General features: G+C 48.1%; 1 protein-coding gene across 3 annotated transcripts in view; it reads left to right on the forward strand.

Annotated features, from left to right (window-relative positions):
- Nucleotides 1-3,057, forward strand: part of caprin1b (cell cycle associated protein 1b) — a 154,434-nt gene extending 151,377 nt beyond the window's left edge. For all 3 annotated transcript variants that reach the window (XM_038808235.1, XM_038808236.1, XM_038808234.1), the window contains one exon: nucleotides 2,704-3,057. In XM_038808235.1, coding sequence (XP_038664163.1) covers nucleotides 2,704-2,786 — 83 coding nt within the window. In that variant the 3' untranslated portion in view covers nucleotides 2,787-3,057. The remainder of the gene's footprint in view (nucleotides 1-2,703) is intronic.
- Nucleotides 3,058-16,056: the final 12,999 nt, after the last annotated feature.

A 16,056-nucleotide genomic window follows, 5' to 3' on the forward strand; every position in this document is an offset into this window, starting at 1 on the left:
TCTTTGTGCTCGGTATGACTCCAACTAGAGGAGAGTTTTCCCCCTGATTCCCATTGACTCCAGTTTTGCTCGGGCTACATGATGCCATGGATCAAATGCTGCCTTGATGCCAAGGCCAGTCACACTCGCCTCGCCTCTGGAGTTCAGCGCTTTTTAAAAATGTTTTTACTGAGTTTTTGTGGGATATAAAAGGATAAGCATGGACAATCTGTTCAGCTCTTTTATCCATGTTTGAACCAAGGCACCTTTCCTGTTGATGGAGCATTGTGAATTTGGTTATTCTGCAAGCTCTACATCTATATATTAAACATATTGCCACTGAGAAACGTGAAGAATAAAATCACAATGTCAAATATTGTAATAGCTGATATTCTAGATTAAGAATCTTAATCTTATAGAGAATCTCATAATATAAAGTGACAACACGGTGGCACAGTGGTTAGCACTGCTGCCTCAACTGTTCAATTCCGTCCTTGGGTGACTGTATTGAGGTTGTACATGTTCTCCCTGTGCCTTGTGTGGGTTTCCTCCGGCTGCTTCGGTTTCCTCCCACAGTCTAACGATATGCAGGTTAGGTGAATTGGCCATGCTAATTGGCCTTACTGTACAGTGATGTGCAGGTTAAATGAGGTCACTGGATGGTGCTGGGAGTGAGCCGAGATGGGGTCAGTTCAGACTCGATGGCCGAATGCTCTCCTGCACTGTAGGGATTCAATGACATTCATTTTTCACAATCATATATAGTCTATAAATGTGCATGTAGAGTAAGCAAAATTACTTGGAAAATAAAATTGCAGTACTGTACTGAACTTGTTTCTAGAGCAATATTTCTCCTCTCAATTGAGCTGGGTCAGGGACACTTCCATTTTCTAACACTATGGAAAATTGCATGATCCATTTTTCTGTGTGCTGTAACTTGATCCAGTTTGAATAAAGGCTATATTTGAGTCTAGTCTACCCTGCCCTTTTTGTTAGAATAGTGTACGATGCTGGACCAAAATGCAGAATTGTCAACAGATTGGCGGTATCAACTGCAAATTGTCTTGCTCATTTATTTTTGTCTTTTCTCTGCTTCTGGTTTTTTAATGTTGAAGCTGTTGACCACATGCCAAGTTTGATTTTCTTTTGAGGTAGAATCAGATGTTCTAGAAATGTTAACTTTAGGACTTCCATTATTCTCTTTGAAAGAGATTATTGTTTTTTTTCCCTCCAAATCAACCCCTGATTGCTTTTTTAAGAAGCAATGAATTGCGGTGGTATAAGTCAGGGCGTTTGCTGGGAGCAGTTCTAAAGATGCACAGTCGTGAGAGAGTAAGTTTATTGCAATAGGGAATTGAAACGGTTACTGTAAATTGTTTCCAGCCTGGCCTGTCTGACTTAACAGATCAGCCATGGTTCTGATTTCTGACTATTAGCAGGGATTTCCCTTACTAGGAAGTGCAGACATGAATTGAGATCATTCAATGTGGAATTTACTGATTAAGCTGCATCGTGATTGAAATGTCGGGCTCTTTTGCTGGAATTAATCAGTTTGCGTGTGACATACTATTGCTGAAGGAATAGGAAAATATAGTTGCAGCATGGGGAGACTTACAGGGTGGATCCTGGAAAGATGTGTCCCCTTGTGTGAGAGACTGGAAGTAGGATGCACAGTTTAAAAATAATGGGTCGTCCACTTAAGACAGAAATGATACAACGTGAGGTTTGAAAGTCTTTGGAACTCTCTTCCCCAGAAACGGATGGAACAAAGTCATTGAATATTTTTTAAGCAGAGGTTGATGAATTCTTGACGAGGTAGTCAAAGGGCATTGGGGTGAGCAGAATGTGGAATTCAGGCCACAATCACATAGCCAGGATCTTATTAAATAGTGGAGAAGGCTCAAAGGGTCCAAATGGCCTACTAATTTATATGTTCCGACATATGTCTCTGTTCTGATTTTTGTTTGTACATTTAAAAAATATATTAATTTAGACATTTGAGGCAATGATGCAGTATATCTGTAGCTTGTTGCATTGTTGACTCTTCTGAGCCCAAACTTCTGTTTATTCTGCATGCCTTCTAGATACCTTCAATTAGACTTTATATTCCCAAAATGAATAAAACAGTGCTGATGACTATTCAAAGACAGAGTTTAGCGTCATTGTTGTTTCAGCTGGTGAACAAATGGGTCGCTGGAGTGATCTCAAAAGGTAGATTTCTAGTGACAGCATGCAGCAATAACTTGGGATCCTCTTGTCTATGAAGAACATGACCGTACTATGTTTCATTTTGTTATTGGTGCTTTATTTTGGAAAACATTTTGAAATACTTGTGTTTGTAATAAGAGCTTTGTTTAACATAGCAAAATGTCAGTGTCTCTCAAAGTTAACGGAAAGGCAGATGCTGTAGGAGTTGGGTTAACACAATCAAAGAAATAGATTTTTAAACAAAAGAAGCATAGAGTGGGTTTAGAGTTGAGTAGTGTAAGCAACATAGTTATCAAGTTATGTCTAAAATCTCAAGTTTATTTTTGAAACATCCTTTAAGTATGACCAGGTGGTTGACGGGTATCAGCTAACACTCTGTAGTAGGTAGTCTTAACCAGCCTCTCTGCTAGATTACACATTTTCCAATTTGTTGTACCCCACTCAGAAGCTTTTATGCTTTTGTATTCGGTATTTACTGGGAGGTAAATTATATTTATTTTTGGTCTTATTTTGCAGGCCGGGCAGGATTGATAAGGCCCAGAGGTATGAATAAAAAGATTGTAACTGCGACTCAGATGACAGCTCAGGAAGTGATTTAAACTGGACCCTCTCTCCCCATGCCTGATGGAGGGGCTTTTTGTGCAACTGTGAAATATTTCAGACAGCAATCATAAATACCACAAGAATTCATGGATTATTGTACCCTCGACAACCTGACTTGTAACATCCAGCTAGTCCCCGACAGTGGAATCTAATGCCTCCTTTGTGGCAGTGATTGCACATTGTGATTTTTTTAAAAATAAAAATACCCTAAAATAAACCACACACTGTAACAAGAAAAACAAAATAAAAGTTTTTACAAAAATTGAACCATGATTTTCTGTTTTTTTTTTCCTTGGTCTGTGTTTGGCCTGTACTCAAGTTATTTAATTTTCCTTGCTCCTCTTCTAAAATAGGTTTCTGCATTGGTACAATTCACAGAAGAATTCGCACAAGTCCAACAATAATTTTCCAAGGTAATTTAAACAAAAGTCTATCACATTTCTCCACATAACCACTAATTTTGCAATTGAGCCTTAATGAACAAAATACTTGAGTCAAACAAAAATAAACGCTTTTATCCCTCAGTTCCAGATGCTGACCACACTCTAGCTGTTCATCTTAGTGAATCTAGACTGAGTGCTAACAGACTGTAACTGTCTGAACTGCAGTGTAACATACATTGAAAAGTAGGATCTGTATCATTGTCACCTTAACCCAGTTAATCCCAGGTGAAGAATGGTTGCATTTAATCAGATCAGAAATGGAATATAGTGTGTTCTTGGTTTGTCAAGCTTAATACTATAAATCATAGAATCCCTACAGTGAAGAAGGAGACCATTCGGCCCATCGGGTCCATACCGGCTCTTGGAAAAACCACCCTACTTAAGCCCACGCCTCCACCCTATCCCAGTAACCCCACCTAAACTTTTTGGATACAAAGGGGCAGTTTAGCAAGGCTAATCCACCTAACCACATCTTTGGACTGTGGGAGGAAACTGGAGCGCCCGGGGTAACCCATGCCGACACAGGGAGAACATGCAAACGCAACTCAGATAATCACCTGAGGCTGGGATTAAACCCGGGTCCCTGGAGCTTTGAGGCAGTCATGCTAACGGCTGCCACCGTGCCACCATTCCTACTTTTTGAACAAGTTTCAAAGCTTCCACCAGTACAGGTTTTGTGGTCAGGGATTCTAGGTTTCTCTTTGTAAAGCCATTGTCTGATATCTTTAATCTGCCATAGAGGCTGCTGCTGAAACCATAACCACAAGGGGATTCTGAAAGGAATAATTTCATACATGTAGAATTGTAAGAGATTGAAATTTATGATTAATTACAGCTGTGCTTTTTAAAATTCAATGAGTTTGACTCAAGTATCTTTGCCAATTGAACAATTTCTAAGAATTAAAACTTCCTAGTTAGGCTAAGTATATAAGAATCTCGATCCAAGTTTATCAGATAAACACAGGGAAACCCCTTTCTTCCCCTCTGCTTCACATTGTATATTGTTCTGTCCAAATAACTGCAGGTGTTGGTATGAACTATTAATCATGTCTACTCATCAGTTTATTAAAAATAATAGCATTAGAAGATGCTGATTACGTTATTCTGATAGCTCATTGTGTACATACCAGGAATGCATTCCATTCTGTCTGTACTTGGCTGATTTCCCCATATTTAATGAAATGTTTTTATTGTGCTAACTGGGTTTACCTAGTATTGCTGCCAATACCAAAAATGTCAATAGAACTTCTCCCTCTGGTGATTGATGTAAGTACTGCAACTCCCATTTAGCTCATTGAAAAATTGCCGTAGTTATTCAGTGAGGAAGATTAAAAAGGTGCAACTATCATCTTGTTCCTGAATCTTTAATTCCATTTTTTTGCTTTCTCTTGAAGGCAATGATTCTAGACATGGTAAAATTCCACAAGCCACTGCCCAGTGACCGTTCTTGATATGCAAGCCTAGATTGTGTTGGCAGACTCGGATTGTGGACAGCTAAGGCTCTTTCCACTTGGTTTCCACACAAGCACATCTCTTATGAACAGGAATCATTGCATATTTAATTTTTTACCCCCATCCTTAAAGTTACAAAGCCAGTGCGCAGAGTGGACAGGGCAAACCCCTAAACCATCTCTGCTTGCTAAAACAAAACCAATTCAAATTGAAGCTAATTCATGGTCTCCACAAAAGTGAGACACAAGATCCAAGCCAACAAGAAAAGGCACCGCACCTCATTTTGGACTTGATTTGGCGCTTGATCTTAGTTCTGTCAAAGTAATTCAAGCAGTGGCCAACCAATTTGACAGAACAACGAGGATTAAAGGGAGGGCCATCTTGATTTACATGGGTCAATACTGCAGCAGCCAGAGCATATATCAATGGACAAATTGGAGCAGCTCCAAATACGTAGAGTACTGCTTTGTTCTATTCAGTTTTCCTTCCCAACTCCCAACATGCAGGAGATGGGATTTGCTGTCAACTTCAGCAATGACGAAACCAGGAAATGTCCATTGTAACAGTCACAGCTGCACAAAAAAGCTACATTTTTTTAACTGACCCAAGTATGTATTTCTTGCTCTTGCATAGTCTTGAAAATGTCTGCAGCCATTTGACCTGAGCAGTATCATAACCAAATCTGAGCTTTTGCTTAGTATCCACATGTACGGAATCGGTTGTGATCAAAACCAGAGACCCTGGCTGACGTCTTATAACCTTACAGTCTAATAGATGCTCAAGCCACTTGGTGTGATTAACAAGCTTAGTCCTGACTGGAATCAAACCAGAGTTTGGATTGTGTTTCTTGGTGTCAGAAGGGTGGCACTTTACCTGAACTAACCAATACAGCCGGAATTAATACTTTGTTCAGCCCTCTTCTGAAATATAGAGCTCACTGTCAATAATCATCATGAAATCACGATCCACAATTCTGGAAAATGAAAGAACCATTGTATTTGAGTAGGTAGAGAGGATTTAAATTTCAATCCTGGAATGCAGTGCTGTTGGCGTCTGGTAAAAACATATAGATAAAATTTGCTCAATTCCTCACCACATGTTATTGCCATTCTTTCCTGAAGTTGAACATAAATTCCACTGTGGGTTAGTGAACAGAGCATTATTGTGCAGAGAAGTTAGAAATTCCAGGTAACTGCCTTCAACAATATTCATTGTTAAATCCCATTCTCCAAGCAGGTTAGCCAAGTAATTCAACATAGGGCAACACGGTGGCACAGTGGTTAGCATTGCTGCCTACGGCGCTGAGGACCCGGGTTCGAATCCCGGCTCTGGGTCACTGTCCGTGAGGCGTTTGCACATTCTCCCCGTGTTTGCGTGGGTTTCACCCCCACAACTCAAAAGATGTGCAGGATAGGTGGATTGGCCACGCTAAATTGCCCCTTAATTGGAAAAAATAATTGGGTAATCTAAATTTAAAAAAAAGTAATTCAACATAATAGTTCAAGTAATGTTTAAATAGTTTTGAATAATGTGGTGCATAGGCTTATTCAGAACTCGTGTAGCAAAGACAGAAGTTAGACGATGCAATTTTAGTGTGTTAATGCACTGTCCCACAAATCAGTGTTCCTTTTCATTAATATTGTTATGATAAATTGAAACTTAGAATTTTGATGTTTTTTTTATTAAGTGGCAATTTAGCATGGCCAATTCACCTACCCTGCACATCTTTGGGTTGTGGGGGTGAGACCCACAAGACACAGGGAGAATGTGCAAACTGCACAAGGGCCGGGATCCAACTCGGTCCCCTCAATGCCTTGATGCAGCAGTGCAAACCACTGCGCCACCGTGCCGCCCCTGAATTTTGATGGAGTCGTATGGCATTGAACTCAAAATCGGACTCCATCCCACAGAAATGAGGTTGACTCTTAACTCTCCTTTGAAATGGCTGATCCAGCCACTGTCAAAGCTAAAATTAAATTGAATCAAAATCAAAGGCGCACCCAACCCTTTTGATCCTTGGAAAAGTCCTCAAAACATGAACGTTTTTGCCCAAACTGGGAACAATTGGCTCAACGAAATCAAACAACAGTCATTGGCTGAAAATCAAACTCTTAGCATATTCCCCAGGCCCTGTCATCTCTGTCCTATCCCAAAGCAGGACAGACCCATCAGCAGTGGCAGTACAGTTGCTGTGCAGTCGGGATTCTGTGGTCTTGGAAGCTCTCACGGTTGACTCTGAACCTCATGAAGTACAATGGGATCAAAAAAGTGAGAAAATCTGATATATACTTCCTGCACTTCCATGTTAAATAGAATTTACAGTGCAAAAGGAGGCCATCCGGCCCACCGAGTCTGCACCGGCTCTTGGAAAGAGAACCCTACCCAAGCCCACACATCCACCCTATCCCATAACCCAGTAACCCCACCCAACACTAAGGGCAATTTAGCATAGCCAATCCACCTAACCACATCTTTGGACTGTGGGAGGAAACCGGAGGAAACCCATGCACACACGGGGAGAAGATGCAGACTCTGCACAGACAGTGACCCAAGCCGGGAATCGAACCTGGGACCCTGGCGCTGTGAAGCATCAGTAATTATTTTGCCATTCACTGTAATTTGCTGTCCTCTGGTGATTGCCTCCGCTGTCAATGGGAGCCGTTTCTCTCTATCTGCTTTGCCCATATCCCCCCCATGATTTTGAACATATCAAAACTCCCTCAACCTTTTTCTCTCATCAAATCACAGGGTGGCAAGGGAAGAATCTATTCTTGATGGAGGACATCATTGTTCATGTTATTAATAATGAAGGAAAAAACACTGAATTGCATCTGGAAATATTGGACTTTAAATGAAACTCGTTTCTTTAAATAGTCAGAAGCTGTATTGTTGCAGGGTGATTCTCTTAAGACTTTAAATGAAACTCGTTTCTTTAAATAGTCAGAAGCTGTATTGTTGCAGGGTGATTCTCTTAAGAAACAATAGAATCTCACCCTGTTACCAGACAAGCATCCATAAACTAATTGCTACCTCTGGTAAAGACAACGGCCATCTCATCAATCAAGAGATTCCTGTGTAATGCCCAGATTAGTTTGTGGATTCACCTTCTCATTTAGAATACACAAAGAATAGGTGTAAAGGCCAGCTGAAAACTGTCCAGATGTCAGTGTGTGTGTGAGAGAACAAGTGTTAAGTAAAAGCCAGTAAGCACACACTCAGTACCCCTGAAAATAGCCATTTTGCAGGAATATTTCTCTGACTGGAAGTCAGCAAAGACCACAGTTGAAGCGAGAAATGGGAAACTTCAAACTACAGAACACTGGAATCGCAGAACCGACTATTCGCCTGCTGAACATGATGATTGGATTCTCGAATAACGCTCAATTGTCTACTCATGAGTCAAGGACTGTTCTGTATATCTTTGAAATATTTACTTTAAATGCAATTCTGCCTTCTAATTTGTAAGAATGTATATGCAGGTGTTTTACCGTTTTCTTGCCATTAGTATTCAATAAACTCACTCCACCTTTAACTCAAGAAAGACGGGTTAAGTTGGCTCTTTAAAACAACGAGTCAGGGAAAAGGAATCACAGAAAGGGATCCCTTCTGGATTAAATCTTGAATAAATATAAAGGGCGGGATTCTCTGCCCAGTGACTCTGGAATCTCAAAACCCGCTTGAGCGGAGAATTGCATGTGAGGGGAGAATCGTGGGCGGTGCCATGTTCCCTGACAGAATGCCATGCTCCGGTGCCTCAGCAGTGGCGACAATGCATCCGACTCCACTTGTACAGTAAACACCATTGGCATATCATTAATGGGCCTGACCCGGTATTCTCTGGGGCCACCGCAATGCTCCACCTCCATGAGGAAGTACTGTACCAACAGCGGGATTCACTTGTGGTTTTAAAAATCAAGAAACCGGCGCCATGGCTGTTGAAGGAGAGGAGCTGACATGTTCCCAGAGGTGGGATCATGGGCTGCCAGTCCTGCTGCTGGCAGGGCTGGCTTGGGGGGGTGGGAGGGGCTTCTACCAGGGTTGGCGTGTGGATTGGTAGGGGATGAGCAATGGGGCTCGGGTGAGCCCCTCCCCCACCCTGGAGCGGATTGTCCAAGCATAGACTGCCACTGTCACTTCCTGCAATGCACCCATCCTGCTAATACTGACCCCGGGTGGACAATGATCGGGCAGGGTGCTTCCACCACCATCCACAACTGGGTGCCACCACCGGCAGGGCATCACGTGGCCCACCAAAGGGGGATGGCCACAGTAGCCTCGACAGGAGAGTGCGGAAAGGAGCCGTGGAGTGTATCACCGGCATGGTTAGAACCAGCCATTGATACACCTGCCAGCAGAGATGGGTGCTTCGGTCAGAGGCCCCCACACTCCTGGGCACCGACGGGGAAGGGGTGAAGTGTGGTGGGCAGGTGCTGGGAAATGGCTGGGGTTGGGCATTGGGGGAGGGAGAAGGGTGACGTGGGGGCTGGGGCTGCAGTGCAGACTGGGGCCACTGTAGCCCGGGAGGTTCACACCATGCTCACATGTCTGCCTTTCACCCTCTCCAGATGATAGACTTTGGAATGCAATCAGGAATGGTGGCCTTTATGCTAGCCACCTGAGCCCTGCAGCAGCGGAGCTTGCCCCAGAGGAACAGGAGCCAGCAGCCCAACAGAGCGAGGAGGAGGTGGGAAGGCGGCGCTGCATTAGGCCTCGTGTGTACCAGCAACGCCTGTCATTCAAGGACCTGCTGGACTGGAAATGCCGTTGAAGATCCCAGCTGAGCAGGGAGATCATAGAATTTACAGTGCAGAAGGAGGCCATTCGGCCCATCGAGTCTGCACCAGCTCTTGGAAAGAGCACCCTATCCAAGCCCACACCTCCACCCAATCCCCATGACCCAGTAACCCCACCCAACACTAAGGGCAATTTTGGACACTAAGGGCAATTTAGCATGACCAATCCACCTAACCTGCACATCTTTGGACTGTGGGAGGAAACCGGACCACCCAGAGGAAACCCACGCACACACGGGGAGAACGTGCAGACTCCGCACAGACAGCGACCCAAGCCGGGAATCGAACCAGGGACCCTGGAGCTGTGAAGCAATTGTGCTAACCACTATGCTACCGTGCGACATATCTGCTGGATGCACCTGGAACCGCAGGGGAATGGGTGAGGATATCCACTCACGGTGGCCATCAAGGTGACGATCGCCCTCAGTGTTTACATCACGGGGTCATTTTAGACAAGTGAGGATCTGTCCAGAATCTCGCTGGCCTCTGTGCACAGGTGCCTCCGTGCCATTACGGATGCCTTGGATGCCCAATTTGCACAATATATCAGCTTCATGTGGACCATGCCCGGGCAGCGGAGTTCGCCACTATCGCCGGGATGTCCAAGGTCATGGGTGATCAATGGGATGCAGGTCCCCTGCGAGCACTGACCCATGATGTGGCAGTCTTCACAAACCAAAAGGGGTTCCACTCGAACATGCAGCTGGTGTGTGACTATCACATGCACTGCTGCGCTCAATACCTGGGCAGTGTGCATGACACCTTCATCCTGGTGCACTCAACAGTTGCCGACAACTTTTGAGGTGCACCTCCGGAAGCCACAGACTGACACGGAGATCCGCTATGACGGCCATGCAGCGACCAGACGTGTGATCAAGTGGTGCAGTGGCATCCTGAGGATGCAGTTCAGGCGCCTGGACTGCTCAGGAGGGGCCCTCCAGTATAGTGCGAGGCGAGTCTCCCACATCGTGGTGGCCTGCTGTGTCCTCCACAATATTGTGCAGTAGAGGGGCGACGTGCTGGAGGAGGAAGATGAATGGTAGGCTTCATTCGATGAGGAGGATGGGAGGGCACGGGCCTCGGGCTGCACAGGAGGCTGCACAACATGAGAACCAGATCCAGCGTGCACGGAACGCTCTAACCACCAGATTCATTGACTAGGGGCCTGGCGAGTGGCACAAACCCTTCTGACAGAGCACCCTGAGGCAGGTTGGAACTTTTGTGCACAGGTGTTTATTTTGAAAATAACATGTAAACATCACTATAAAGGTTCGTGCCCAGTTCCTAACACTATCCTATGTGCTACACCCGTGCCATCTTATATGGTGTCTACCTTTTTGGCCTTAGAGGCCATAACTCTGCATCCAGGTGGATCCCCGGGTGGTATATCGGGAGTGGAGGCGGCCTGTTGTGAATCCTGCCCTGTGACCTGGGTCCCCTTTGGTGGCCATCCTCTGGGACAACTGAGCCTGAATGGAGCCGGCAGTTGCTCAGGTGTCTCAAGTGGCATAGTGCCATCCTGTTCTGCCTGCTACCCATCAGATGCAGCAGGAACAGCCGGGGGCGCGGAGGAGTCCAAGACGCTGTGGTGCTCTAGCACAACCTCTGCAGGAATCACTGGCAGGACCACGTCACCTCCAGAGGGGTGCCCGATGGCTACCAGACTACTCCTTGGGACAGGGGTGCGACTGGAGCAGACTCCTGGGGCTCCCCCGGCGCCATCAGTCCTGGAGACCCGCTCTCATCTTGACCAAGATCTCCATGCTTGCTGTCCTGAGGTACAGGGACTGGGCCACCTCCCTCTGGGACTGTGCCACATCACTCAGTGACTGTGACACCTTCCTCCGGCATTGGCGCAGGACAGCCAGTGCCCGGACAATGCCGACGATGCCCTCAGCCATAGCCCATTGCGACTGGGCCAAGCTCTGGAGCGTCACTAATGCCCAGGTGGCCCTGGTACATTGCTACCTGGGGCACAGCAGCACTGTCCTGGCCTCGGCCACCACCTGCACGGAGTGCCCTAGGCCTGGGACATCCTGACCCGTGTCCGATACCTTCGCCCCCAAGGCCTCCACTGTGGACACCACCAGTGTGGTGTTGGCCTGGTAGGCATGCATTGTTGGCATCTCTTCCTGCCCCTGCACAGGAGTTGGACTCCACCAACTGCACCTTCAGGATGGTTGTCCCTGGCTCTGTGTCTGCATCTCCCTTATCGACGGAGCTGCTCTTTCCAGAATCCCGAGACCCATCTGGACGGCAGCTAGTCCCTAGGGTTGGGCAATCCTCTGATTGTCCGCCCACTTAGGGGTTCTTGCATCCACCTGCTGTAAAGTAACACGTGTGTGATGTGCACCAGATAGGAGCCTCTTCGCTAAAGTGCCCAACTGAGGACAGTGTCTCTGGGATGGTGGAGGGTGCTGCTGACAGCTGTGACGGGAAGTTGGTGTCGTCCCTGGACTGGTGCTCCGGGGTGTCTCGGGCTGGCGTTTGGGGGCACGCGTCACTGTCCGTTGCTTCTTCTTCACTGCCATCTGCTTGGGGTTGGGCGACACCACTTGTTGTCTCATCACCAGGTGATCTTGCAAGACACAAGACTTGATTGGATCGCAGGTTGAGTGGTAGGTAGTGGTGTGGAGGAATGTGGGGTAGACGACGCATGCGATAGGAAAACGTAACTCAGCGGGTTCTCACTTGGTTGCCCGATACCAACCTCTGACTTGGTGACTGCCCTCTCTCCGGGTGCAGTGAGGGGCCCTCGGTCCGGCGGCCTCCTGCCGGTCTACTCTCTCTCCCTGTGGTTATGTGCTGCCTTCTCCTGGGGGAGTGGAGGCGGGAGACAGCGCACTCTGCTAGACAGTCGGGCGTGGGTAGCACATGGGTGGGCAACTGGTGGCCTTCGTATCCAGGGCACCAGCCATGGTGAGCGAAATGGGTGCAGGGTGGGGTGCGTGCACACTGCCGGCGGGTGGGGTTCGGTTGCTCTCCGGGGGGGGGAGTGAGGGGGGGAGGGGAAGGTTACGGATGTTTGGGACCAGAGTTAGTGCCAGGGTCATAGTGCTGCCGACTCAAGCTGGCCGCCCTGAGGAGGTCATACAGCTTCTTTCGACCCTGCTGTCCGGTCCTAGCCGTGGGGCCCACGGCGTTCACGGCCTCTGCCACCTGCTCCCAGGCCCGGTGTACGGCGGCAAGTGACAGCCTCCTTCCCACCCCGGGGAACAGGGTGGCCCGCCTCTCCACAGAATCCAATAAGGTCTTGAGTTCTGCATCCGCGAAGCAGGGTGCCACTCTCGGTGCTGCATCTTGTTGGCTGGGGTGAGTGTTTGTGGAGAGCGGATTGCTGATATGCGGCTTGTCAGCCTCTCGAGTGCCAACCCTGGCTCCGTCGAGTCGGACACCATTTTCCATCAAAATCGCTCGAGTCCCACGAGACGCCGGTGCCGGCCCATTAATATCATGAATTGCTTCAGGACTGGCGCTAATTTAGTAGTCATGGAAGTCCACTGATTCAGTCTCGGCGTCAACACTTAGTGTCTGAAATGGAGAATCTCGCCCAGGGAACCAGTTCCTCTCTCCTCATACGGGTTGTAACAATTTAGGGGCATCCAGTTGGACAGTGACATATTGGGGGATTTTGCCTGAATCAGAAACGTGGGGAATGTCGCCTGGGGTGAGTCATTACATTCGTCACCGAGAGGTTTGGTAAGTTTTGTGAGGGCCGCGAAGAATCCAGCACGAGTTGAAGGATAGAAAGAAATAACATTTATTTACAATAACACATATATATATATATATACACAACAGCAGCAGCAACTCCTTTGAAGCACACTCTCCTCTAGCCGGTTCCAAACTGGCCAGCTTTATTTATGCAGGGAATCTGCTAATGATTTCTCCGCCCCCTCATACTCTCAAAGGATTGTGGGATTGCCATTAGTTCCCAGCCAATGGTAAGCAGGCAGGTTATAAATCCCTCCCCCCCCCCCCCCCCCCCCCCCCCCCCCCCCCCCCCCCCCCCCCCCCCCCCAAAGTCCAAGGAATCCACCGAAGACCCTGGTGAAGGAGGGCGTCGGACTCGTTTTGCCGCAGGCCGGACACCATTTGCAGGAGGCGCTGGATCGGACGGCGTGTAACGAGATGGAGAATGACGCTTTCGTGATGAACGGTGTAACGGTTGTACATCCAAGGCCTGTGGGCCCGAGGATTCCCCCTCTGAGGCATCCTGTGTCTCCATCTCAGAGTCGGAGTCCGCTGCCTTCGTCATCTCGGCGTCTCTTATCTCCACGCGGTTCTGCAACGACCTGCGCAGGCTCTGAGTGCGGCACCAGAGGAAGATTGTGAGAAATACTTTCCACTGTGTCTGGTCTCTGGCTATAAACATGAGCTCTGGGGGCAGGGAATCTTCGGAAGGGATGGTCTTCTGGACCGAACGTGGTCTACATGCTTGCACTGGAGACGACCCTGGGCTTGCACCTGGTAAGAGATCGGGCCTGTTTGGCGAAAGATTACGCCACTGGGCACCACCAGCAAAATTCCGAATGAACACTGGGTCACCAGGTGCAAACTGCCGAATCGGCCGATGCTGAGAAAAACCATGTCCCTGCCATTCTTGTGCGCGGCGTACCTTTGCGCCAATGTCCGGGAAAACCATGCTAAGTGGGTGCGAAGTCTCCGGCCCATTAGAAGTTCCGCGGGAGCTACCCAGTCACCGCATGTGGGGTGGTCCTATATGAAAACAAAAAACGAGCCAGTCTTGAGTCCATCGACCCGGAAGACTGCTTCTTTAGGCCCCGTTTGAATGTCTGCACTGCGCGCTCCGCCAACCCATTTGAAGCCGGGTAGTATGGGATGGTGCGGATATAGCGTATGCCATTCATCTTCATGAACCTTGCAAACTCCTCACTTGTGAACGGAATGCTGTTGTCCGTGACCAGCACCTCGGGGAGGCCATGCGTACTGAAAGACAAACGCATCTTCTCGATTGTTGCGCAGGACGTTGTGCCTCCCATCTTATGCACCTCTAACCATTTAGACTGGGCGTCGATTAATAGCAGGAACATGGATCCTTGAAAAGGGCCGGCGAAATCCGCACGCAAGCGCGCCTAAGGCCGCCCTGGCCATTCCCAGTGATGTAGGGGTGCGGACGGCGGAAGCTTCTGATGCTCCTGGCAAATGGAGCAGTTTTGGGCCACCTTCTCAATGTCGGTGTCGAGGCCTGGCCACCAGATACATTTTCATTTTGGTCACACCTGGATGCCCATTGTGCAACTCTCTCAGTATCAGCTCCTGTCCTTTTTCTGGGACAATCACACGCGTCCCCCACAAGAGGATACCGTCTACCACGCTACATTCTGACAGCTTGGAGGAAAATGCCCGCAACTCACCTGGGAGCTGTCTATGCTGCCCACCATACAGGACTATGTGCCGAACCTTTGACAGGACTGGCTCCGTCTGGGTCCACTCACGGATCTGTGATGCCGAGACAGGCAAGGTGTCCATAAAATTTAGGGTTGCAACCCCATCACCAGTCGTGGGGGTTGACATGGGGCCGGTCGATAAAGGCAATCGGCTCAGTGCGTCGGCATTCGCTATCTGGATTCCTGGTTTGTGCTCTCGAGAATACTCTTTAGGCAGCGAGCAACAAAGCGCAACGCTGGATCCGTGCAGATGCAATGGGCTTATCCTCTCTGAAAAGTCCCAGCAGAGGCTTATGATCAGTCACGATAGTGAAGTGGCGGCCATATACGTACTGGTGGAAGCGTTTCACCGCAAAGACCATCGCCAGGCCCTCCTTGATCTGCGCGTACTGTTTTTACGCTGCGTTCAATGTGCAGGAGGTGAAAGCTATCGGCCACTCGGCCCCGTTCTCCATCTTGTGGGACAGGATGACCCCAATACCATACGGGGATGCATCACGTGACGAGCAAAGGCTTTCCAGGATCATAGTGGGTTAGTAACCCCGACGACGACAATTGCTGTTTTACCCACTGGAAAGCGGTTTCTTGCGGCTGACCCCAAACCCAGGTGTAATTCGTCTTTAGCAGAAGGTGCAACGGGGCCAGTGTAGTTGTCAGATTGGGGAGGAACTTTCCGTAATAGTTTACGAGGCCGAGAAAAGAACGAAGATGCAAAGTGTCAGTCGGGGCGGGGGCCTGTTGAATTGCCTTCTCTACAACGGGGTGCAAACCTTTGCGGTCCACTCGATAACCCAGGTAGACGACTTCCTTCGCCTGAAAGACGAACTTTGTGCGACGTAAACGGACTCCAGCCTCTGAAAAGCGTCTAAGGACAGCCTCCAAAATTTCCAAATGTTCCTGCTCCGAAGTCCCTGTAATCGAAATGTCGTCCAAGTAGACAGCGACATGTGGCAAACCTCTCAAAATGCCCTCCATGGCGCGTTGAAAAATAGCACAGGCAGAGGATACCCCAAAGGGCAACCGTGTATATTCATACAGGCGCTAGTGTGTATTAATCGTTACATATGGCCGGGCTTCAGGGTCCAGCTCCAACTGTAGGTAGGCGTGACTCATATCTAATTTTGTGAACGAGAGTCCGCCTGCAAGCTTCGTGTAGAGATCCTTTAT

Source organism: Scyliorhinus canicula, chromosome 9, assembly GCF_902713615.1.
Source record: "Scyliorhinus canicula chromosome 9, sScyCan1.1, whole genome shotgun sequence".
In the NCBI taxonomy this organism is placed as follows: domain Eukaryota; kingdom Metazoa; phylum Chordata; class Chondrichthyes; order Carcharhiniformes; family Scyliorhinidae; genus Scyliorhinus; species Scyliorhinus canicula.